Source organism: Nycticebus coucang, chromosome 23 (genome assembly GCF_027406575.1).
Source record: "Nycticebus coucang isolate mNycCou1 chromosome 23, mNycCou1.pri, whole genome shotgun sequence".
In the NCBI taxonomy this organism is placed as follows: Eukaryota; Metazoa; Chordata; class Mammalia; order Primates; family Lorisidae; genus Nycticebus; species Nycticebus coucang.
This window is the reverse complement of record NC_069802.1, coordinates 14,121,850-14,145,162: the sequence shown is the minus strand read 5'-3', so window position 1 is coordinate 14,145,162 and position 23,313 is coordinate 14,121,850. Positions and strand designations below refer to the sequence as shown.

At 44.3% G+C, this 23,313-nt stretch overlaps 2 protein-coding genes and 1 non-coding gene across 11 annotated transcripts in view; 2 read left to right on the top strand and 1 right to left on the bottom strand.

The window, feature by feature from the left end:
- WDR19 (WD repeat domain 19) overlaps positions 1-20,187 on the top strand; it is a 98,709-nt gene extending 78,522 nt beyond the window's left edge. For 4 of the 5 annotated variants that reach the window (XM_053577530.1, XM_053577532.1, XM_053577533.1 and 1 more), the window contains 9 exons: positions 4,894-4,971; positions 7,138-7,234; positions 9,366-9,490; positions 12,053-12,134; positions 13,827-13,977; positions 15,870-15,993; positions 17,139-17,215; positions 17,802-17,926; positions 19,765-20,186. In XM_053577530.1, the coding sequence (XP_053433505.1) occupies positions 4,894-4,971; positions 7,138-7,234; positions 9,366-9,490; positions 12,053-12,134; positions 13,827-13,977; positions 15,870-15,993; positions 17,139-17,215; positions 17,802-17,910 (843 nt within the window). In that variant the 3' untranslated portion in view covers positions 17,911-17,926; positions 19,765-20,186. Of the gene's footprint in view, positions 1-4,893; positions 4,972-7,137; positions 7,235-9,365; positions 9,491-12,052; positions 12,135-13,826; positions 13,978-15,869; positions 15,994-17,138; positions 17,216-17,801; positions 17,939-19,764 lie in introns of all 5 variants that reach the window. The other variant, XM_053577531.1, reaches the window with a different exon arrangement.
- On the top strand, positions 5,094-5,201 carry LOC128576200 (U6 spliceosomal RNA). The gene has a single exon (XR_008377304.1). It is a non-coding gene; the product is annotated as a U6 spliceosomal RNA (small nuclear RNA).
- Positions 20,188-21,357: 1,170 nt separating the features above from the next.
- RFC1 (replication factor C subunit 1) overlaps positions 21,358-23,313 on the bottom strand; it is an 84,031-nt gene continuing 82,075 nt past the window's right edge. For all 5 annotated transcript variants that reach the window (XM_053577527.1, XM_053577526.1, XM_053577524.1 and 2 more), the window contains one exon: positions 21,358-22,646. In XM_053577527.1, coding sequence (XP_053433502.1) covers positions 22,566-22,646 — 81 coding nt within the window. In that variant the 3' untranslated portion in view covers positions 21,358-22,565. The remainder of the gene's footprint in view (positions 22,647-23,313) is intronic.

Here is a 23,313-nt window from a genome sequence, read left to right as displayed (position 1 = left end):
GGGATTCTTTAGTCTCTTGTATTCATTTAGTTGTCTGTTCTTGTACCGATACCATGTATCTTAGTTATTATATATATTATGTATTATAATTGATTTTCTGTGGATTTGCCTGTTGTAAACATTTCATATTGGAATTGTACAGTATGTAGCCTTTTGTGTCTGGCTTCTTTTGATTAAAATAATGTCCAAGTTGTGGCATATATCAGGACTTCATGCCTTCTTATGGCTGAATAATAATTATATTATATGACTATACAATATATTCTGTTCATCGATTGGGGGACATTTGGGTTGTTCCCACTTTTTGGTTACCGCGAATAATGCTGCTGTTAACATTTGTGTCCAAGTTTTCATGTAGACATGTGTTTTCATTTCTCTTGGGTCTACTTCTTAGGAGCTGAATTGCTAGACCGAATGCAAACTCCGTGTTGAACATTTTGAGAAACTGCCCACTGCTCCCCAGAACAGCTACACCATCTTACATTCCCAGCAGCATCACACGGGGATTCTCACTTCTCCAGCAATAATTTCTTGGGTTCACATTTCCTCAACTCTTGCATAAGTGTCTATTACAGTTGGTTAGTTCACATCAGGATCCTGCATTGCATTTGGTTTATATGTGCCTTAAGTCTCTTTTAGTCTCACCTACTTCTGTCTTTCCCACGTGTGTCTCCTACTTTTCCATCCCTTTGCTGTTTATTTGTTAAGAAAATTTGTTCTGAGGAATTTCTGACATTTTGATTTAGCTGCTTACATCCTTGTGCTGTAATTTCCCTATACAGGCAGTCCCCTGAGTTACGAATGAAATAGCTTCTGTAGGTTTGTTCTTAAGTTGAATTTGTACATAAATTGGAACAGGTACACTTACCTATTACCTGTAATAGCCTCCATTCGTAAGTGCAAGTCATACACAATCTGCTTATAATTTGGGGACTGCCTGAATTTCCCACTAACAAGTAGTTAAATCTAGATATATAATCACACATAGATTTGATATTTCTGGAAGAATGAGTTCATAAAGGGTGCCACCTACTTCCTGTTTTCTTCATGTCAGTAGGCCCATGTCTTAAGTCAGCTTGGGCTGTCATAACAAAATAGTATGGGTGACTTCTGGAGTCTAGGAAGTCCAGATCAATCAAGGGCCAGTGATTTGGTTTCTGGTGAGGGCTCCTCCTGACTTGTAAAGGGCTGTCTTCTCACTAAGTCGTCGGCGGGAGCATTGGGGTGAGGTGAGGGGGATATCTCTTTCCCCTTTTCTTCTTAGAAGGCCACTCATCCCAGTCCCATCATGAAAGTCCCATCCTCGTGACCTAACCCAACCCTAATTTCCTCTTAAAAGCTCTGTCTCCAAGTAACATTACATGGAGGCTAAGGCTGCAACGTAAGAATTTGGGAGAGACACCGACATTCATAGAGGCTTATAATTTTTTGTCTCTTGTTATGATGTTAAGATTGATTATTGGGGCTCGGCACCTGTAGCTCAAGCAGCTAAAGCGCCAGTCACATACATCATATCTGGCAGGTTCAAATCCAGCCCGGATCTGCCAAACAACAATGACAACTATAACCAAAAATATAACCTGGCATTGTGGCGGGTGCCTGCAGTCCCAGCTATTTGCGAGGCTGAGGCAAGAGAATCGCTTAAGCCCAAGAGTTGGAAGTTGCTGTGAGCAGTGATGCCACGGCACTCTACCGAGGGCGACAGCTTAAGAGTCTGTCTCAGAAAAAAAAAAAAAAAAAATGATTATTAGGTATAGGTATAATCAGTCTGATCAATCCAGTATAAGATTTCCCATCAACTTTTCACCTAATGACCTCACCAGCCACTGATGATTCTTACTTAGATCCATTATATCGTTAGGGGCTGCAGAATAGTGATACTCTCTTGTTTCTTCTGCATTTATTAGCTATAATTCTTCTGTACAGAACTTTTCCTCCATCAGCTATTTGGTTCCCCAAGATAAAGGAAAGGTGCAGTTAAATACTTGTTTTTACTCTTTGTTTATCAGTTTTAGAATAATGAGTTGGTTCCTTGGCCTCCCTTAAAGGTGACACATGAGGTGCTTTCTTTTTAATAACATGAGCTCATATCGTAGTGTATATGTATTTTGGTCTGTTGCATTTGATACATATATTTTTTGAGACAGTCTTACTATGCCCCCCTCAGTAGAGTGCTGCGCCGTCACAGCTCACAGCAACCTCCAGCTCTTGGGCTTAAGCGATTCTCTTGCCTCAGCTTCCCAAGTAACTGGGACTACAGGCACCTGCCACAACACCCAGCTATTTTTTTGTTATTGTTATAGTTGTCCTTGTTGTTTAGTTGGCCCAGGCTGGGTTCGAACCCGCCAGCTCTGGTGTATGTGGCTGGAGCCCTACCCACTGAGCTACAGGCACTGAGCCAACATTTGATATATTTTTGATTCCGCAAATTGTCCTTTTACTTTGACTATTGTTTCCTTTCGACATAATCCCATTTATCTTTGATAGCTTCCTTATTGTAACAGACCAAATCTTATAGATTCCATTTCTTGCCCCTGCCTGAAATTAGCCATTTCTGTAAGGAGTTCTGATACCTTTTAGTGAAAAATGTTATTTAGAGGCCACAGTTTACAGCTAGGAATATTCACTCCCTCTCCACTCCCATCCTCCCCACTCAGGGTTCTGAGTGCCTTCTTAGTGCGAGGCTGAGGAGGATGGGGAGGGCAGTATCAGATTCCTCATTGGGAATCACTGCCTGAGTGAGCCATGATGGGATGGGACAGTGTCCTGCAGGGACGTGGGGCCTTCACTGCCTGCTGCACACAGCTTCTGCCTGCCTCACTCCATAAACTTTCTCCAGCGCGTCCCCACTGTCTCTCAGTTGTCTTTCCCGCTCCGTGCCCAGCTGCTCTGATTCTCCAGCTACTCAGATGGCTCCTTCTCAGCCTCCTTCCCTGGCTCCTCCACCCCCTGCATGTACCGTGTTCCTCAGCATCCTGGCGTGCCCTCATTCCTTTGAATTTCCAGTGGCCACATCTATGCCCCGCTGCCTCTCCTTCCATCGCCCCGACTGTTTGGCTATGCTCGGCTCTCCCTGGTGGCAGCAGCTCTTATTGCTGGTAATGAAAATAATAGTGAACGCCTGTTGAGTGCAGAAGGTGTGCCAGATTTTAGGGGGGACATAGTTAATGAAAATTACTCACTGCTTCTCCGAAATTCAAATTAAACTGGCTGTCCTGTGTTTCTATTTGCTGTGTCTAGCAGCACCATCTACTTGGCTCCTGTGCAGGCCCTTCATATATATTAACTTATTTAATCCTCACACCAATTCTATGAGTTAGGTACTGTTGTTACTCTCACTGAGGCCCCAGGTCACAAGTGGTGTCGCTCAGTTGAAGTCCAGCAGGCTGACTCAAGAGCCCTTGCCTTGAACCATCTCCCTATACTGGCTTGTTCACCCAAAGTCATCAAGAGAATGAGCCCTCTGTTTCCGTCCCAGTGTCCCTCCCTTACAGCAGCAAGAGCAGAGGCAACACAGATTTTTAGAAGCTGCCCAACAGCCACACAGCCAGTGAAGTATGTGGAAATCCTGCGGCTGGAGAGCCCGTCCCTGCCAGCCCCAGAATGACTCTGCACACTCAAGTCTACTGAGCCCATCCTTGTCCGCTGCACAGACAACTTCCAGTCTTGGCCTCGGACCTTCCCCTGTGGGAGAGCAAGCTTGGCATGTGTTGCTGTGTCCCTAATGCCTATTTCCTTCCTCTTATGGTGGCCTGTCCTGCTGTAATGTCATTACTGTGACAGGAGGGCCGGCCACACTGCCCAGTGTTCCAGCCCCTCAGTTGCGCTCCAGAGGTGTTTTCCTCTCACTTGTTCTCAATAGACACAAAACTCTTAAGCCCCTTAATTTTGTTAGTAATTCCCTGGTTCCCCTAAGTTCCTGACATCACACATTCTGTTCCTACTCACTAAAACTGGCATGTTTCCATCTTCCAATAGAGAGTACATTATTTTTATGTTCAACACCAGCCACCATTTCAGTGATTCAGCTCTCAGCTTTATGGAGATGACTCACATGGAGAGGTCCAAGCTGGGTTCTCTGAAAACCAGGCCCCTCATTCGGGCTGCCCGCCCTCTCCTACAGGTCCTCCCACCATGACACTCATTTCTCTCTCCCGTCAGTTGCATGTAGCAAGTACCAGTGCATTCCTCAGGGACCCGCTGCAGGTGAGGGTGCTCAGTAGGATGTTGTTGGATAAGGCCCAGTTCTTGTACTCAAGATGCTATTCTCAAGGGGTCACCATCACATATTTATCTTAAAGTTTTTATATTTTCCATGTATATAAAAGAAAATATGGTATTTTGGTACAGCAGCTAAGAAAAGCTATAGTTTCTACAGATGGATTTTTATTGATGGACACTTCATAAACAAATGAAGAAAGACCTTGGGTCCTATTTTGTATTGTAGGCACTGTACTGTAGATATTTTTACTAGATTTTTTTTTTGCAGGGGGGAGATTGTGAGACAGTCTCTCACTCTGTTGCTTGAGCTACAGTGCAGTGGCATCATAGTTCATTGCAACCTCAAATTCCTGGGCTCAAGCAGTCCTTCTGCCTCAGCCTCCCAAGTAGCTGGAATTACAGGTGTGTGCCACCACGCTGAGCCAATTTTTTTAATAAATTTTTGTAGAGATGGGGTCTCACTATGTTGCCTAGGCTAGTCTCAAACTCCTGGCCTCAAAGAGTCCTCCCTCAGTCTCCCAAAGTGCTGGGATTACAGGCATGAGCCAGTGTAGCTGGCCACGTTTTGCATATTTTTCATTCCATCTCCTTCAGCAGAAGATTATTTGTCTTTCTCCCCGCTCTTCCTAGATTTAAGACAGTGAATTTGCTGGGGCTTTTTTCTCCTAACAGGTCGGTCAGGCCAAAGATGAGCTGCTGACCAGTCAGCTGATTGACCACCTCATGGGAGAGAGTGACGGCATGCCCAAGGTACGCAGGTGTTTGCTGTGCTTAGATCTTCGTGTCTTAGTTGTGATTTTATTCTGCCCTGTTTTCTGTGTATCACACTTTTACAACAGACTTGTAAAATTGTGTTTTCGAAAGTAGCTGCAGCGCTCGCTTCAGCAGCACATACACTAAAACTCGGAACAATACGGAGAAGATTAGCATGGCCCCTGCGCAAGGGTGGCACACAAATTCATGAAGTGTTCCAGATTTCTCAGCAATACTTGGTCATGTTAAAAAAAGTAGCTGTAGGTCATCCAGGGGTGAGGAACCTAGAGCCTCGGGGCCACATATGGCCTGCTGGATCCTTAAGTGCAGCCTTTTGATTGAATCCATTTTTTAGAGAACAAACCATTTTTGCACTTAAAAGGTAACATGGATATTCACTCTTGGGAGGGCATTGCCACCTGTGAGACAGCCATGCCTCTCTAGATAACAATCCACCAATAATTTTTCTCAAGTGTTATAGTTTTGTTTATTCTAGGAATTATGAAGAGTGATCGTTGGAGCTGTGACTTAGCACTGATTCCCAAAAAATCAAAGTATGCTTTGTTTATAGCTCTAGAATTATGAAAATTAGCACAAATAATCTTAGGCATAAAACTAACTCACTTTAATTATAATGTAGAAATTCATCATTGAGAGTATATTTTCAAAATGCGTGACTCTGGCTTCCTAGAGTCAGCTTTCTCTGAGTCCTGGGAGAGACTCTCACCTTTGAGAATTCCTCCAGATTTGTTCCTTCCCTTTTATGTCCAAGGAGCTTGGGTTGGGAAGAACTCGGGTCACTGGTTTGAAGAGAGGGTGATAGAACAATGACAGAATGTCAGAGCTGGAGAGTATCGTAGCAGTCCCTGAGCCCATTTCCTTTATTTGACAGGTAAAGCCACTGAGACCTAGAAAGAGTTATGTATCTTGGCAAAGGACACAGACCCTTGAACTGTGCCAATCCACCTCCCATTATCTCCACTTATTGTAATAATCTGGAAGCCATCAAATACATGAAATTGTCTAGAGTTGGAATGGGAATGGAAAATGGTCAAAGGCCAAGAAAATTTTATAGACCAGAGAAAATTTTTATAGGTATAAAATTTTTTGAAATTTTGCAACGTTGGTACATTACCTAAGAATATGTTGTGTTTCCAAACACATAAGAGAGACTCTGTGGAGCAGAATCAGGAACACAGACTCACATCCTGTGGTTCAAATCCTGCCTCTGCTACTCCCCTGCTGTGTTTTAGGTTATCATCTAGGAAGTTAGGATACTAGTGCCTTCCTCCTAAGGTGGGTATGAGAATTTAAGTGAGCTGATATTAAGTACTTAGAATACTTCCTGGCTACCATATTCAACTATGAACCAATATTTGATAAATAAACTAATTCATTATTCATTGGCTTTTGTTTTTTTCCTTTTTCTTTCTTGAAGAGACAGAGCCTTGCTTTATCAGCCAGGCTGGAGTACAGTGGTGCCATCAGAGCTCACAGGAATTTCACTTCTTGGGCTTAGGCCATCCTCTTGCCTCAGCTTCCCAATAGCTGAGACTACAGTCACACATCACCATCTCTGGCTAATTTTTCTTATTTTTTGTAGAGATGGGGTGTTGCTCTTTTGCCTAGGCTGCTCTCAACCTCCTGGCCTCAAGGGGTCCTACTGCTTTCACCTTCCAAAGTACTCGGATTATAAGCATGAGCCACTCACTGTACCCTGCCCCGTTATTGGCTTTTTAAAATCAGTATCGGCTGGGCACGGTGGCTCCCGCCTGTAATCCCAGCACTTAGGAGGCTGAGGCAGGTGGATTGCCTGAGCTAACAGGTTTGAGACCAACCTGAGCCAGAGCGAGGCCCCAGCTCTAAAAAAATTCCCGGGCGTTGTGGTGGGTGCCTGTAGTCCCAGCTACTCAGAAGGCTGAGGTAAGAGACTCGCTTAAGCCCAGGAAGTTTGAGGTTGCTGTGAGCTGTGACGCCACAGCACTCTACCAAGGGCAGCAAAGTGAGATTGTCTCGAAAAAAAATAAAAATAAATAAATAATAAAATCAGTATCAACTTTTAGTTAATGGCAGATGAGCGTGATTCTAAATGAAATGCAAAATTCTAGGTGTTTTTCTTAGCTAATGAAGAAAATGATGTTTCTCTAATGGTTTGTATGTCAGGATGCCAAATACCTGTTCCGCTTGTACATGGCTCTGAAACAATACCGAGAAGCTGCCCGGACAGCCATTATCATCGCCAGAGAAGAGCAGTCTTCAGGTAGGTCTGTGATATGAATGTATTTCTCCCCACGCAAGTAGTACAGGCAGGCCACAACCCCTTCTCTGCCTCAGAAAGAGTAGCCAGTTTCTAACTTAGGCTTTCTTTTAACCTAAAAGACTAAGGAGATGGCTGTTCCAAGATTTCTGAGAAGGCAATTCACCAGCACAGGAGGCTAATGATAGACTCACACTCTCCCCACTCCTCCGCACAACCTCAGAGTTTCTGTCTCTTGGACAGCATGTTCTCTGACTTCTGCAATTGATAGCATTTTTTTTCCATTCCATATATTTGGCCCTAACAATATAAAGGGGCCAAGATGGAAGACAATTTTAGACAAGCACAGGGGAAAAAAAGAAAATATTGTTTTTTAAAGAAAGATGGGAGATAATTATGTGGTGACATTATGGACCTCATTCTTTTTTTTTTTTTGAGACAGAGTCTCAAGCTGTCATCCTGGGTAGAGTGTTGTGGCTTCAAAGTTCACAGTAACCTCAAACTCTTGGGCTTAAGTGATTGCCTCGGGCTCTCAAGTAGCTGGGACTACAGGCGCTCACCACAATGCCTGGATATTTTTGTTGTTGTTGTTGCAGTTGTCATTGTTTTAGCTGGCCCAGGCTGGGTTCAAACCCGTCAGCCTCAGTGTATGTGGCAGGTGCCCCACCCACTGAGCTATGGTCGCCACCGTGGACCCCATTCTTCATAATATACAAGGGCTGTTACAGTATCTTCAGAATGATCCTGCTCATGTGCACACTCTAAATATTTATTTTTGAGACAGGGTTGCTTTGTCACCCAGGCTAGGGGGCAGTGGCATGATCATAGCGTACTGCAGCCGCAAACTCCTGGGCTCAAGAGACCTTCCTGCCCCAGCCTCCTGAGGACCTAGGATTAATTTTTCTATTTTTTTTGCAGTTTTTGGCCGGAGCTGGAGTTTGAACCCACCACATCTGGCATACGGGGCTGGCGCCCTACTCCTTTGAGCCACAGGCACCACCCAATTTTTCCATTTTTTGTAGAGACATGGTCTCACTCTTGCTCAGGCTGGTCTCAAAGTCCTAACGCCAAGTGCTCCTCTCAGCTCTGCCTCCCATAGTGCTGGACGTACAAGCATGAGCCACCGTGCCTGGTCTATAAATATTTATTGAATATGGAATTAGTTGGAGAACTAGTCTGATTTCTTCACTCATTTTTGCAAGACATTTCTCTCAGATGGTCATAAGTATGGAACACAATTTTAGACAACATGCAGAATAAGGCATTTTATTCAGCTTATGTTGATCTAATAGGTCCTGCCTGTCAGAGGCATGTTAGGAGCGTCAAGACACAGAGAAGACTTAGCTGCAGCTCAGCCCTCCGGGGTCACAGTTTGATGAGAGAGTCAGAAAATAAATTCAGAGTTGTTATACAGGGTGGCAAATGCTAGTATAGAAAGAACTATGCTGAGATGGGCCCAGGAAAGGGGATCCAGGGTACTCTGGGGTGGGGAAGATGGTGGATGGCAGATGGAGATAAGAGAAGGCAGCAAAAGCTTCAGCTCGGACAGACAAGGGGACGGGTGGGGGAGGCGTGTGCTGGGAAAGGAAGTGCACGTGGAGCAGAGGGGAAGGCAAAGGCTGGGCTGGGAAGCTGGGCGGGACTTGCCCTTGCAGCATTCCCAGCGCCTGACAAGGGGACATGGGGGGAGAGGTGTCATTATTCCCCCCGCCTTGGGATTCTTCCAAGCAAACCCTGAAACCCGGGAAGGTTTTATGCTGTGGCATGGCCTTGAGGCATTTGGGCTTGGAGTGAAGCTCGGGAATCCTGACTGTGCTGCTAAAATGAGGAGGTGCATCCACAGTGGGCACAAGGAAGGGCTGGGTAGATCCAGAACTCCACAGCCCGGTATACCTGGAGTGGGTGTCCTCAGAAAGAGGAAGCCGTCTGAGAGGACACCACCATTTTTTATGGCCAACTGGCTTTGTCTCTGTAGTGTCAATTAAAATAGGAAACATTGCTGAGTTACTCTATGTAAGAAATGAAGCCAGCATTGCCAATAAAGTCAACACAATCTGCTTGTAAGATAAGGGTCCATAGAACATCCTCAGATTTTATCTTTTGCAATAATATCATTTTACCACCTTCTTTTAAGGGAACTATCGGAATGCACATGACGTCCTCCTCAGTATGTACTTGGAGCTCAAATCCCAGAAGATCAAAATCCCCTCGGAGATGGCCACCAACCTCATGATTCTGCACAGTTATATCCTAGTGAAGGTGAGGCCCTGCGTGACAGGCACAGGCTGACTGGTGTGTTTGTCCCCCCAGTGGGATTTCCTCCGGGCCTGTCTCCATTAGGTTCGAGAGATTTCCTGGGTCTCTCGATGGCAGCAGTTCTCAACCTGTGGGTCTCAACCCACAGGAACTGTACTAAAGGGCCACGGCATTAGGAAGGTTGAGAACCTTTGCTCTATGGTTAAATGACAAAAGAAAGACACAGGACAGTTCCACAATGTGTGCTTTTTATGTATAAGAAGACAAAAAAGTAAGAATGAGTATCTGCCTATTGCAAATAAAATCAGCAGCATACTGAAGAGGCTGACAGGAGTGGATTCCAAAAGGGAAGGGAAGATGGCAGGAGCAACATGGTGCCACACCCCGTGCTGGGGACAGGGCGGGACCCAGGCAGACTGCACCGTGTATTCTTCCAGATTTTCATTTACACGAAAGTGCATCTTTCCATATGAATGCTAAATTGGTTCTCTGGCCAGTCTGTAAGAGCTTGTTTCACTTTGAAGATACCTAGATGAAGCAGGCATGTTATGAATGATTTCCATCCTAATTACCGTCAACATCAGCCCTGTCCAGGAGAAACCTCTGCAGTGATGGAACTGCATCTGTGCTGCCCAATATGGCAGCTACTAAATGCAAGTAGCGCAACTGAAAAACTGCCTTTTTTTTTGGAGACAGAGTCTCACTATGTCACCCTCGGTAGAGTGCCGTGGCATCACAGCTCATAGCAACCTCAAACTCTTGGGCTTAAGCAATTCTCTGAGCTACGGGCCCTGAGCTGATAAACTGTATTTTTAATGTTACATGATTTTGATTTTTTAGATAGCCACACGTGACTAATGACTACCATATTGGACCACACAAGTCTCTTGACGCTGATTATTTGGAATTCCAACTTGCAACCCCCATGAGTACATTTTCCTTCAGAAAAGCAGAAGAGTCCTTTCATAAAGAAAGGGGCTGGGCTCGGCGCCTATGGCTCAAGAGGCTAAGGTGCCGGCCACATACACCTGAGCTGGCGGGTTCGAATCCAGCCCGGGCCTGTCAAACAACAATGACGACTGCAACCAAAAAATAGCCAGGCGTTGTGGCAGGTGCCTGTAGTCCCAGCTACTTGGGAGGCGGAGGCAGGAGAATCGCTTGAGCCCAGGAGTTGGAGGATGCCACAGCACTCTACCCAGGGCGACAGCTTGAGGCTCTGTCTCAAAAAAAAGGTGGGGGGGGAGGCTGAAAGGAGGAGAGAGATCTTTCTCAGCTTCAGGCATGAGTAATGATGTCATTGTCCCAGGGTGAAGCACAAAATCCAGCAAATGGAGGCTTTAGAATGGAAGGAGCAATAGAAACAGTTGGTGAGGAGCAAAAATAGGGCTCCCTGTAAGAAGCCCTCCTGGAGCAGGGCTTTCTACCACCTGAAGCCACAGAGTTGCTTCTTGAGGCCTTTCTTTCTCTGACCCAGGGGTTGGCCCACCACTTCTGTTCCAACCAGACATCCTCTCCCTGCCCTAAAGCGCAAGCACCCTTGTGACTGCTGTAATCTCTTACGCAGCACCAAGAACTTCCCAGATTGTCTAAGACTTAACTGCTTGTAGTTTCAGAAGGGAAACTATACGACTATTAAATCAGAAAAAAGTGCAAAAATATCGCAGGCATCTTTAACACAAAGGGCTAAAGAAAAATGTGTTCACATTTCAGGGCAAATTCAGACTAGGCTCTGGGGGACAGGGACTCAGCTGAAGGATGACCCAGGACCTTTGGGCACGGATGGCTGGGCTGGGCAGTGCTGAGGCCCAGAGTGTCAGCGGAGGGTGAGGGGGCTGAGCAGCAGGCCCCCCTTGCCCTGCTCTGGATCCAGTTAGTGTTTGTTCATTAGGCAGCAGTACTCAGGGAGTTAGCCCATCATCTGTCTGCTTGGACTGGTACCTGGGAGTTACTCTAGATTCACCCTTCACAGTCCCACCAAGTGTTGCCAACTCTGACTCCTGATCTGTCTGCCGCTCTGTAGCTCCACTGCCCCACCTTTGTGGTCCCCTCCTCTCACACCAGGGTGACTACAGTGCTTCCACAGCCTGGCCCCTGCCGACTCTCCAGGCTCATCTCGCCCTAATGCGCACCCTCCTTGTATCCCTGGCCCCACCCACACTGGCCTCATCTTAGGCCTCCCCCCTTGTTACCTCATACCTTCTCACAGGCAGTGAGGTGCCCTCTTCCTTTAAAAGATCTTTCTCTTTCTGACTCCGCTTTCAGGTCTCACAATAACTTGGTAAAGTTGGTATTATCAGTCCCCCAGTTATGGCCAGTAAGAGGTGGACCAGGGATCTGAGCTCCCATCAAGTGGTGTGGGGCAAAGTGAAAAGCAGAGCACAGAGCAGGTGAGGCCCTGGTGCTGGGCAGCAACTGGGAAGAGAGAGAGAGAAGGGAGAAATCTCTGGGCATTCACCAAGAAGGCCGTATGGGTCCCATGATGACCCTGGGCCAATCAAGGAGTTATTTGGGGGAACAAAGCATGAACTGAGTTGATGAAAGTCTGAAATATGTCATTTCTTTCAGATTCATGTTAAAAATGGAGATCATATGAAAGGGGCACGCATGCTCATTCGGGTGGCCAACAACATTAGCAAATTTCCATCACGTAAGTACTGTCTAGAGAGAGCTCACTACCCACATTTGGCATCAGCACAGCATTATGAGACTCAGTAACTCCACAGCCACTGTGCTGAGCTCTCTGTGTATGATAGCTCATTAATCCTCACAGGCCCTCATGGTGGGCCTCAAGACCACTCCCAGGTTCAGTGGTCCTTCACTAGGAGGACTCAACACTCACATCCGTCCAGGGCACAGCACAAGTTTCTGAGAGTCCCTTCCTGGTGGAGATACCCAGGATACACATTCAGCAAATCTTCCAGGAGGGACTTGGCAACATGGCTGAACTGGTGGACAGGGCTCATTAGAGATTTGGTTTTTACTGGGGGCTGGTCATGTAGCACCCTCTGCCTGGCATGTACCCAGTTTTCCAGAGAGCAGGTATTCGGCAGATTAAATTGGCTAACATATGCAGAGAGCTTAGAACAACAGCTTGTGGAGTCAGTGAGTCTCAAATGCTGTGCTAGCGTCAAATCATCAGTTCTGAAAATTGTGGGATCCTTCCCCAAATCCAAGTTCCCAGATGCAAGCCAAGGGCAGCTGTTGAGCAGGCCTTTCCAAGGGTAACAAGTCTCAAGCCTGCACACATGAGGACTGTTGTTATTTTCCCTGTTATAGACACGCCAACTGGGGCAAAAGAAATGATGAGGTAACCTTTGCCCCAAGTCACACTGTCAGCCAAAAAAGTCTGGCTCTATATTCTCAGTGACGGTAGGGTAATGCTTCAGAAAAGAGCCCCATTATTCGAAAAGACACACAATTATAACATTCTCGGGTGATTAGATTTTGTCACATTATGATGGACCAGCAAAGTTTTTCTGTGAAGGGTCAGAGTTTTGGGCAATGTGGGCCACATGGTCTCTGTCACAACTGTTCAACTCTGCCACTTTGTCCTGAATAATACATAAATGAAGGAGCATACCTGTGTTCCAATAGAACTTTATTTTTAGACACAGAAATCTGAACTTAGTATAAATTTAACATGTCACAAAATGCTATTTTGATTCTTTTTTTCCAACCATGTAAAAACCATTCTTAGCTTACAGGCCTAATGAAAAGTCAAAGGACCAGATTTGGCCCATGGGTTATTATTTACCAATCCCTAGTCTCTAAATTTATTCTTTTTTGTTACATGAAAAACACTTTCAATAACTGTATACCATTTGAGCAAAGGGTGAGAGAAAATAAGCACTCTCAAGCCTCATGATCGCAGTGGGAATGGAAATCAGTATGGCCCCTCCAGAAAGCAGGGGGGGTTTGGGTGATAAAATTTTTTTTTGAAGGTCATGTTCTTTGAGCCAGTAATTCTCTCTATCCTTAAAGAATTAGATGCATGCAGAGAGGCTGATACATAAGGTAATTAATCTCCCTACCCCATTTATCAGCACTTCTGTCAAATGCAAAATGCATCACAGAGGTGTGGAAAGATACCACAGAAGCGTTGCCTCCAGCAGTGCAGGCCCCAGTGTTACAGGCAGTATTGGAATGATCGAGGTAAAGACATTGGATGAGCAGTCTGCCTGACTCCACTGCTGTGCCATTTCCTCATTAAACAGACTGCATCTGGTTCTTTACGGAGAAAGCAGAGTTCAGAGAGATGTGACCCTGTGTTCCTCCTGAACCAGGCCTGGCATCGTGCCCTCCCACTGAGACTCTTTCTGCTTTCGCATTTGTCTTGCAGACATTGTACCCATCCTGACGTCCACTGTGATCGAGTGTCACAGGGCAGGCCTGAAAAATTCCGCTTTCAGCTTTGCAGCTATGTTGATGAGGCCTGAATACCGTAACAAGATAGATGCCAAATACAAAAAGAAGATTGAGGCGATGGTCAGGTAGGCAGAGACAGCCCTTTCTGCTGGCTCAGCACATTTCTCCAAGATGGCTTTCAAAGCTGCTAATGTGCAGTAAGAAAATGGGGGGTAGAGGTGGGTAGGGATTAGGGTCATATTCCACTACAAGCGGCAGAAAACCTGACAGTGGCTTGACCAAGCCAGTATTTGATTCAGACATAAGGTGTCAACATCCAGGGTTGATGCCACCAAGCGCAGATCCTTCCATCTTCCACCGTTGCCATCCAAAACATAGATGGTTCCTCCTCAATCACAGGACATCTGCTCCATCTCCCGGATACTACACCACCATTCAAGGCAGGAAGGAGGAGGGAAATTTAAGATGGAAAGAGTCTTTGTCTTTTTATTCAGGAAGGCACCCTCCCCAGGACTTCCATTTTCACCTCTGTGGCCAGTACTTTGCCACACAATACTTCTAGCTGCAAAGTAGAAACAAAGTTCTGTTGGCAAGGAAGAAAGAGAGAATGGCTATTAGGTAGGCAGCAAACACTGTCTGCCACCAAGGGACGGATAAGATAGTGAACATCTCAGCAGAAGAGCCTTCAGATTAGCACAGCCCCCTGCCAGCGGAGAGTTCCTGTCTACGGGCTGTGCAGCGCCAAAGGAACACAAGCATGTCCTCCCTTCAGAAAGCAGGAAGTGGCCTGGTTTTCCTTTAGAAATTAGAACTAGCATTTACAAAACTTGCAATCGTAGTAATTTTAAACTGTGATTCATTCATAGTAGTGATTACATTTGGGGTTTCCTATTAGTCACCATTACAACCAGGAGACCCAGGTGTCTGAATCTTGATCTAGACCTTAGCCAAGAGAGACTGAATTGGCAATGGCAAACAAAAGCAAATAACACTGTTCGCTGGGCTCCCGACCAACCCTCATGGCAGAGAACCTGAAGCCGATAGGGCTACATGAACATTCCTTTCCACGTATATATATATTTATTTAAACTTAAGAGCTAGTGCTCACTGTGTTGCCCAGGCTAAAGTGCACTGGCACAATTACAAGTCACTGCAACCTAAACTCCTGGACTCAAGCAATCCTCCTGGTTCAGCCTCCTGCACAGCTTGGCTGAACTAAAGGTACATGCTTCCATTCCCAGCTGATTTTTTATATTGCAGAGACATGATCTCACTGTGACATGGGGCTGGTGTCAAACTCCTGGCCTCAAGCAATCCTCCTGCTCAGCCTTCCGAAGTGCTGGATTGCAGGCATGAGCCACTGCACACAGCCAAAACACTCCATTTTTTAAGCCTAAGTAGGTTTAATCAGTCTGGCCTAACATACCTGCTAGCATGGAAAATAAGGTGGGGACAAAGTCATTAGAAAATGCAAGATCATATTTACAGCTCAGTACCATGCTGCCCTAGGCTGTGGCTTAGAAGAGCTGCTAGTTCTTCTCTCCCCACATAGTAGTTTGTAGCTACTTTGGTACCTGCTGGCAACATGTGGCTATTTAATTAAAATAGAATCAAATGCAAAACTTTAGTCTCTCACACTAACTGTATTTCAAATGCGCAAATATGGCTCATGGTTACTGTACTGGACGACACAGAACATTTCTACTGCCACAGAAAGTTCTCCTGGACAGCATTTTGCTGTGGTTAGCCTTTTCAAGAGGAGACAGACCTTCTTGTGTCTTCTGCTAAGAACTCTGACTCCCGAACGTGGCCTAATGCCCCACACGCTGACCAGTCCTTGGTCTTCCTCCCTGGAGTTGGATGAAGGGCTGACAGGGAGGTTGTGAGTATCTCCAATCCCAGGGTCTAAGCATGTAGTAGTATACGTGTCCGATGTTCTTAGGTTCCCAAATATGCTTTCTCTTTGCCACCCACATCACATGAAAGTTTTTAAATGACATGTAATTTTTCCTCATAGGAGACCTGATACATCCGAGACAGAAGAGGCCACAACTCCGTGTCCGTTCTGCGAATTTCTTCTCCCAGAGTGTGAACTCCTCTGTCCTGGATGTAAGAACAACATCCCATACTGCATTGTAACAGTAAGTTTCTTTAGAACAATTTTCCTTTCTTTGCATATATACCTGTAACCTATTTTAATACTTAATGTATGTCAGTATTTTTTAAATCTTCAAATTTCCTGCAACATTTAGCAGATTTCATGGTCGACAAAGTTTAAAGTTATATTCACAGCACGTAATAAGCTCAGTGAGGGCAGTGTGGCACAGACGATCCTGGGCTCACATCCCCTTGCTGCCGTTTACTGTGGACATAACCTGGTGCCGTTTGCTTTACCTTGCTGGAGTCCTCTGTGGTTGGCCTCAGTAGGCAGGGATTACTACGGAGTAATGAGGTAACAGAAACATGTATGGGGGCTTAGTGCAATACCAGGCATGCTGGAGCACTTGGTGTTATGTAGTAGAATAAAAACTACCATTCATACATGATCTATGTGTTTATGATTTAATAAACTACCATTTATTAAGACCAATTATCAGAAAACTTTAAAATGTCAGATTGTTACTAGGCTAATATAAGCTTTATTTTAAAAGAAAATAAATTCAAATAATGTTACAAAATTGAAGACTGTTCTTCCTTTAAATAAGATTTGATAAGTAAGGGTAGCACCTGTGGCTCAGCAAGTAGGGCACCAGCCCCCTATACAGAGAGTGGCAGGTTCAAACCAGGCCCTGGCCAAACTGGAAAAAAAAAAAAAAAAAAGTTGACATGTATCTGATTAAATGGTTGTTTCTGATTTTTGCTTGGTGCCTGTGGCTCAAGTGGCTAAGGCGCCAACCACGTACACCTGAGCTGGCAGATTCAAATCCAGCCCAGGCCTGCCAAACAACGATGGCTGCAACCAAAAAATATCGGGGCGTTGTGGCAGGCACCTGTAGTCCCAGCTAGCTGGAAGGCGGAGGCAGGAGAATCTCTTGAGCCTGGGAGTTGGAGGTTGCCGTGATGCCACAGCACTCTACTCAGGGTGACAGCTTGAGGCTCTGTCTCAAAAAAAAAGATAAGTAAAATCAAGCTTTAGTCTTTTTAATGCCATCTTTCTAGTCATTTACCCATGTAAAATGTCATTAATTTTATAACTTAGAGGTCTGACTTTTCACTGTAATTCAAATGTAACAGTGGGAGTTTTCAAAATAAAGATGAATTGCACTCTTCAATGTACTGTTTCTAGGGTCGACATATGTTGAAAGATGACTGGACGGTGTGTCCCCATTGTGACTTCCCTGCTCTGTACTCAGAATTTAAGATGTAAGTGTGTGTCATCTCCCTTGGTCACATAGGTTTATCTAAAAGTAGGCCTTTCATTCTATCACTTTTATTCTGGAGTATCCTTATATTTGTTCATGTTCCCAAAGATCTCTAAAGACCTATGGGCGGCGCCTGTGGCTCAGTCAGTAGAGCGCCGGCCCCATATACCGAGGGTGGCGGGTTCAAACCCGGCCCCGGCCAAACTGCAACCAAAAAATAGCCGGGCGTTGTGGCGGGCGCCTGTAGTCCCAGCTACTCAGGAGGCTGAGGCAAGAGAATCGCTTAAGCCCAGGAGTTGGAGGTTGCTGTGAGCTGTGTGAGGCCACAGCACTCTACCGAGGGCCATAAAGTGAGACTGTCTCTACAAAAAAAAAAAAAAAAAAAAAAGATCTCTAAAGACCTAAATCATCTTTGTGGAAGAACTTTCCACATCTGAGACCATTACCCTTAAAGATCTTGCATGAGAATGAATATATCTAATTCTTAAACTGCATGATGAGCCTGTTTAAAAACTTGTTTTTCACATGAGAATAAGCCAGAGCTGAAGGAATAGATTTCATTGATTCCACATGCCCTGTCCCAACAGCATGTTAAACACTGAAAGCACATGTCCTATGTGTTCGGAAAGATTAAGCTTCACTCAGCTGAAAAAAATGGCCGACTGTAGCCAGTACCTGCGAACAGAGGTGGAATAGTCCGCAGCGCCTTCAGGTATGTGCCAGGGTGAGTTGAGATATTTTTTTGAATGCTAAATTGCAGGTATTACAGTTGCCATAGTGACAAAGGTTGTCTGGCCAAGCAGCGTCACAGATTCCAACTAGAACATATTTTATCAAATCATGCCATTAAAATTAAAGCCAGCTAATAAAGTGGAATGGGTTTTTTTAAGGTTCTATGATAATTCAGAAAATTATAAAAATTTTGGTTTCCAGAGATTTGCAAAAAGTTCTCCATTTCTTTTCCTTTCCAAGTCTCATTTTTGTTGTTGGGAAGCCAAACTCAGGAGATTCTTTTAATCCCTGACACTGCATCTCAGTGCTTGTCTGGGGCTCTCCCCACACCCAGCTTTTGCGGTCTTCCCTCCCTTGGGAAATGGCAGCTGCATCTGACCAGCTGGACGAGACAGAAACAAAACCAAATGTTATCTTGACACCTGTGTTCTCCCGTCTTAGTCTCTGTACGGAGAAAAGAGGTTTCTCTCTTTATCTCATGTTCTGTAAGCATTGGCTCCACTAAGGACTTTAGGAAACTTCCCTTCATAGCAGAAGGCAAAAGGGAGTAGGCATTATGACATTGAGAGAGGGAGTGTTTAACAGCCAGAGGAACTCAGCATTCCAGGGAGGCTTCTTGTTTTATTTAGAGACAGGTCTACCAAAATGAGCAAAAGTGAAACCCCCATTTCTACAACAAATGCTGGGCATGGTGGCCCACAGCTATAGTCTCGGCTACGGGGAAGGCAAGAGGTTCCATTGAGCCTAGGAGTTTGAGGTTGCTGTGATGATGCCACTGCACTCTACCTTTTTTAGAGACGGATCTTGCTCTCTTGCCCAGGCTGAAGTACAGTGGCACGATCATAGCTCACTGTATCCTCCACCTCCTAAAAAAAAAAAAAAAAAAAAAAGTCTTGCTATATTGCACAGGCAGATCTGGAACTCCTCGTCTCAAAGCATTGGGATTACAGGTGTGAGTCACCACACCCAGTTTCTCTGTTTTTTTCCCTCAAATTGGACACTTTGAGCCATTTATTCTTCATGTACTCTGTCCCTTTTAACTTCTCTTTCCTAAACTCCAGTTCTTTCATCTAAGTAGAATTATTTCGGAATTTTGTCTCAAGTTTATAACTTATCTGATAATGGTTATATCTTTGCCAAGTTCTGAAAGTAGAATCCTATTTTGTTAAGATACTACTTTATAGAAAATCTCAAGTTCCTAATGTTTTTCAACCTTTAAGCCCATAGTTAAACTTCCAATTTTTACTTTTTTGATCAACATTTTCGAAATTAATGATCTATTAAAAATTTTCACAGCATACCAGTTGAAAATCACTGCTCTAGATTCTGGGAGGTTTGTCTTCAGTGAGTTATGATTATACACTATTTTGTGAGATAGCTGGGTGCAGTGGCATATAACATGTCATTCCAGCCACTTAGGAAGCTGATGTAAGAGTATCACTTGAGCCCATTTGGGGCTGCCATGCTCACACGCCACTGTGCTCCAGTGTGAGCAGGACCGCGAGACTGCCTCTTTAAAACAAAACTCTGTCATACTGTGAATGTTGGTTGAAGCTCTTATTCACCACCTCCTTTTAAAGAGCCAGTAACTGTTTAATTTCAGGGAACTTTTTTCTCTGAAGGTGGCAAACAGCATCCCCACTGTACCATGAAGGCTCGGCTTTCCCACACAATTTTTGTCAGTTACCACGTGCAGCATTCCTGCTCCATGTTTCCTGAGATGAGCAAAAATCCCTTTTCAGTATTTGGCTTTATCATCAAATGTCAGTCATTACTTGAAACCCCTTTAAAGGCCTGTATTTTGTTTGTCCTTTCTAGATATAATGCTCCTAAGAAGGCATTTTTCACAGGCGGCCATGTTTCCATCACCTCTGGATTAGGAGATGGTCCTTCCTGGATACAGAAAAATGAAAACAAAAGTGCCCCCTCCAGGGCAGCACTTTCAGCCTCCAGAATGCAAAACAGCACCTTCTAAAACTTGCTATTTATTGTATTGTGTGTATTTCCTCTTCAAAGTCTTTCAGTTTCTATGTTCTGCAATGTTAATAATTTTATGACATACTTGTAAATATTCGGTTTTGATAACTTTTATATTTTGAAATATTGCCTTTAAAATAAAATTGTTGACTAGACATGTGTGGTGTCTTCCTGGCTTTAGAAACAAAAAGGAGGATGGGCACAGAGACTCACATCTATAAGCCTAGCACTGTGGGAGGCCAGGAGTTCTAGACCAGCCTTGAGCAACTTAGCAAGACCCCTGTGACTAAAAAAACATTTAGCCCAGCATGATGGCACATACCTGTTAGTCCATGCTTCTCAGGAGGCTTGAGCCCAGGAGCTGAGGCTACAGTGAGCTAGGCTAACACCATGGCACTCTAGCCTGGGCAACGGAGTAAAAAATCCTGTCTTGAGAGAGAAAAGGAGCACTATCAAGTTTAAACAACAGGGTTAATAGTTTTAAAAGCTTGAAATGAGATATTTATATACATTAAGGCTAAATTTTTGAAGGAATGAATGAAAATACAAGCTTGTATCTGTTGAGTCACTCTACAGCATACTATGGAATTCCTGTCAGAAAATTAAACTTCTGACTTCCCCTAAAAACATAATACATCATTTGGAAATCTTATTCAAGGCTGTATGAAGGTTACTTCCTCTAGATCACATATACACTGCACCCCGCAAGGGAATTCACTTTTCCACCGTTAATAGTACAAGCTTCCTTGCAATCCAAGGCCAATGTCACCAGATGTCTGAACATCACCGGTTAAAAAGGAATTCAAGCGGTTAAAAAAAATGAAAATGTCATCACAGTGTCTGTACGGCTGACAGAAATGAGTCATGGAGTCAACTTTGAATGAATCAGATGATACAATTTCAACAGGCTGGCCCCAGCAACAATGAAGGATAAAGAATAATTTGTTACAACAGAACAGCCAAGATTCGAACTTGAAAACAACAAATATGCAGTTTTATGCTACAGAGATGCGTGACACCAAGAGGCTCCAATGACAATTCCATCCCAATACAGAACATTCAGATTCATACCCAAACTGCTGTGGAACCACCAACTGCCACTGCCACTTACCTCCTGGTCACAGGGGCTTCAAAGAGACCCACATGTATCAAAGGACATATTTATAATTTGATTGTAAAAGAAATGCCATTTTTTACACGTTGTGCCAGTCTTGTGTTCCAAGCTTTTAAATTAAAAGAATCATAACGAGCAAGGGCAATGAGGAGATTCAGTCCCTGTCAGCCTGGTGTGTCCAGTGACGGGGCAGATGAGCCCTGCTATCCAGGACGAATGATGCACAAGAACCATCCTCATCCCACTGGGGAGGAATCTGTTCCTGAAGCAGGAAAGTTTCAAGTCTGGCTTTAACAAAGAAGGGCAGGACTCAGTAGGCAAAGGCTTTAAGGACATGTTTTATTTTCATAATGAATTAATCTCCACAAAGGGCATTTTTCCACACTGGTAAATAGACTTTAAATGTCTCCAGAACTTTATACCTCCTCTCCTAAAGGCAGGGAATACCATCCTTATTTACATTCCTTTTAGCACATACCTCACAGAGGCAGCACAGCACGTACCTCTGAGCATTTACCGTCAAGATTTAAAAATAGCTGGCTAGATTCATAGCCTCAGGGCCATACAACAAATACAGGAACAATCTTAAGTTCCAATGGGGTTTGTGGAATCAACCATAGGACAGGACCAGATCTCCCAGGGACCAAGTGAACAATGCCAGTGTTGTCACATGACAGAGTGAGCCTAAGACTGACCCAGCCTGGGCCCTACTTGCTTGAACCTGATAGGTTGAGACTCCAGGGTAAGAATGTCTGACCATCCTTCCGCAGTCCCCTGCACCCTCTAGTAACAACAGAGGCCTCTCCATGAGATTTGTTCACAGCAGAGATGTGGTCAGTGCTCACAGAGTAGAGCTGGGAATTAAGAGTTCTGACTCTTCAACCGCCAACGTTATGTTTCATACAACTGGTTAGTAAGGGATATAGTAAGTTTTTTTATTCCATCATCTGCAAATGAGAGTAAGGAAAGTAATATACCAACGCAGTATTTAGCTGTACAAGATGAAAATCTTAAGAATTTGTACATGTGTTACATGAAATGTTTTCATTCCTAATTCATACTTTGCTAGATATATGGCAATGTATAAAGAATACCCAGTTTTAGGTGGTGTTTTATAATATGATTTATTTACAAAATTTCACCACATAATAGGAACTCCCTTTTAAAAAAAATATCAGAATTGGTCCTCTAAAGGCCATTAGGATAAATTCTTATGCCTACAGAAGACACCTCACGCCACTGACTCCAAAGCCCGCATATAGTTTCTAGTTCCAATTATACAACTCTGACTGGACTGATGGGACAGCAGAGGACGCAGGCAGTCCTGTCAACCTCTATAAGAGGTGTACGTGAGCCAAGCAGCTGGATCCTTCTAGTTGCATTGCCCTTTATTTATAATGGGACCACCAGGTCTTACCATTACGCTAAAACATGGTTGCTCTGGGAAAAACAAGGCCTTCTCTACACCAGCTTGATTGGTCTGAAAGGTGAGTAAGAAGTGGCTACTGGAAGGTTGTGAAAAATAGTTTCATTTCTTCAAACGTTTTCCTCTTCCTTTTCTGGACTCATCTTTGTCTGGTTTTAAAGGCTTTGAAGACTTTGTCTTTCTCTGTTGATGGGATAAAAGATATACAAAATAGTTAATAACTTATTTATGGGTAAATGAAGTAAGTGTAAGTTCATCTCTACAATAAATCTAATCTTTACCTGCAAGTTAAAAAGAGGCGAGGCTGCCAACATCTACATCTATTGCCTGCCCTGAGCAGCTTGCTTTCCAGCAACAACTGGGCTGATCACAGCCTTTAGATGCTAGCAGTAAAAATGGAAAAGCTATCTAGAAATAAAGTATGTTCCCATGTAAGGCAGTTCTCTTGGAGGTAAACCATAGGTATATTTAGGAAAGACAAAAAAAGCAAGAGATAATTTACAAATAGGATGTTTATGTGAAGAATTTCCTTTCAGTTCCAGGTTAGGGACCTAAACATGGCCATTTGGGGGAAGCAGAGGGTAGAGGGGGACAACCTCTCAGGTCTCCCAGAGAGCGACCCTGGAGAAGGCCACTGTTCCTGACCCTGCACACCCAGCAGACATGGCAGGGAGAGGGAGGCAGACCAGTTCCTTTACTGCAGCCATTTGTGGACTAACTCAGCAAAAAACAAGGACGCTTGACACTGAGAAACGTCTACAAGCAGCTTGACGGCTAGAGCAAAGTATGGACAACAGAAGGGAGAAATGGTTGTGTTAAAAATATTTTTCTTAATTATGCCGTGGAAATG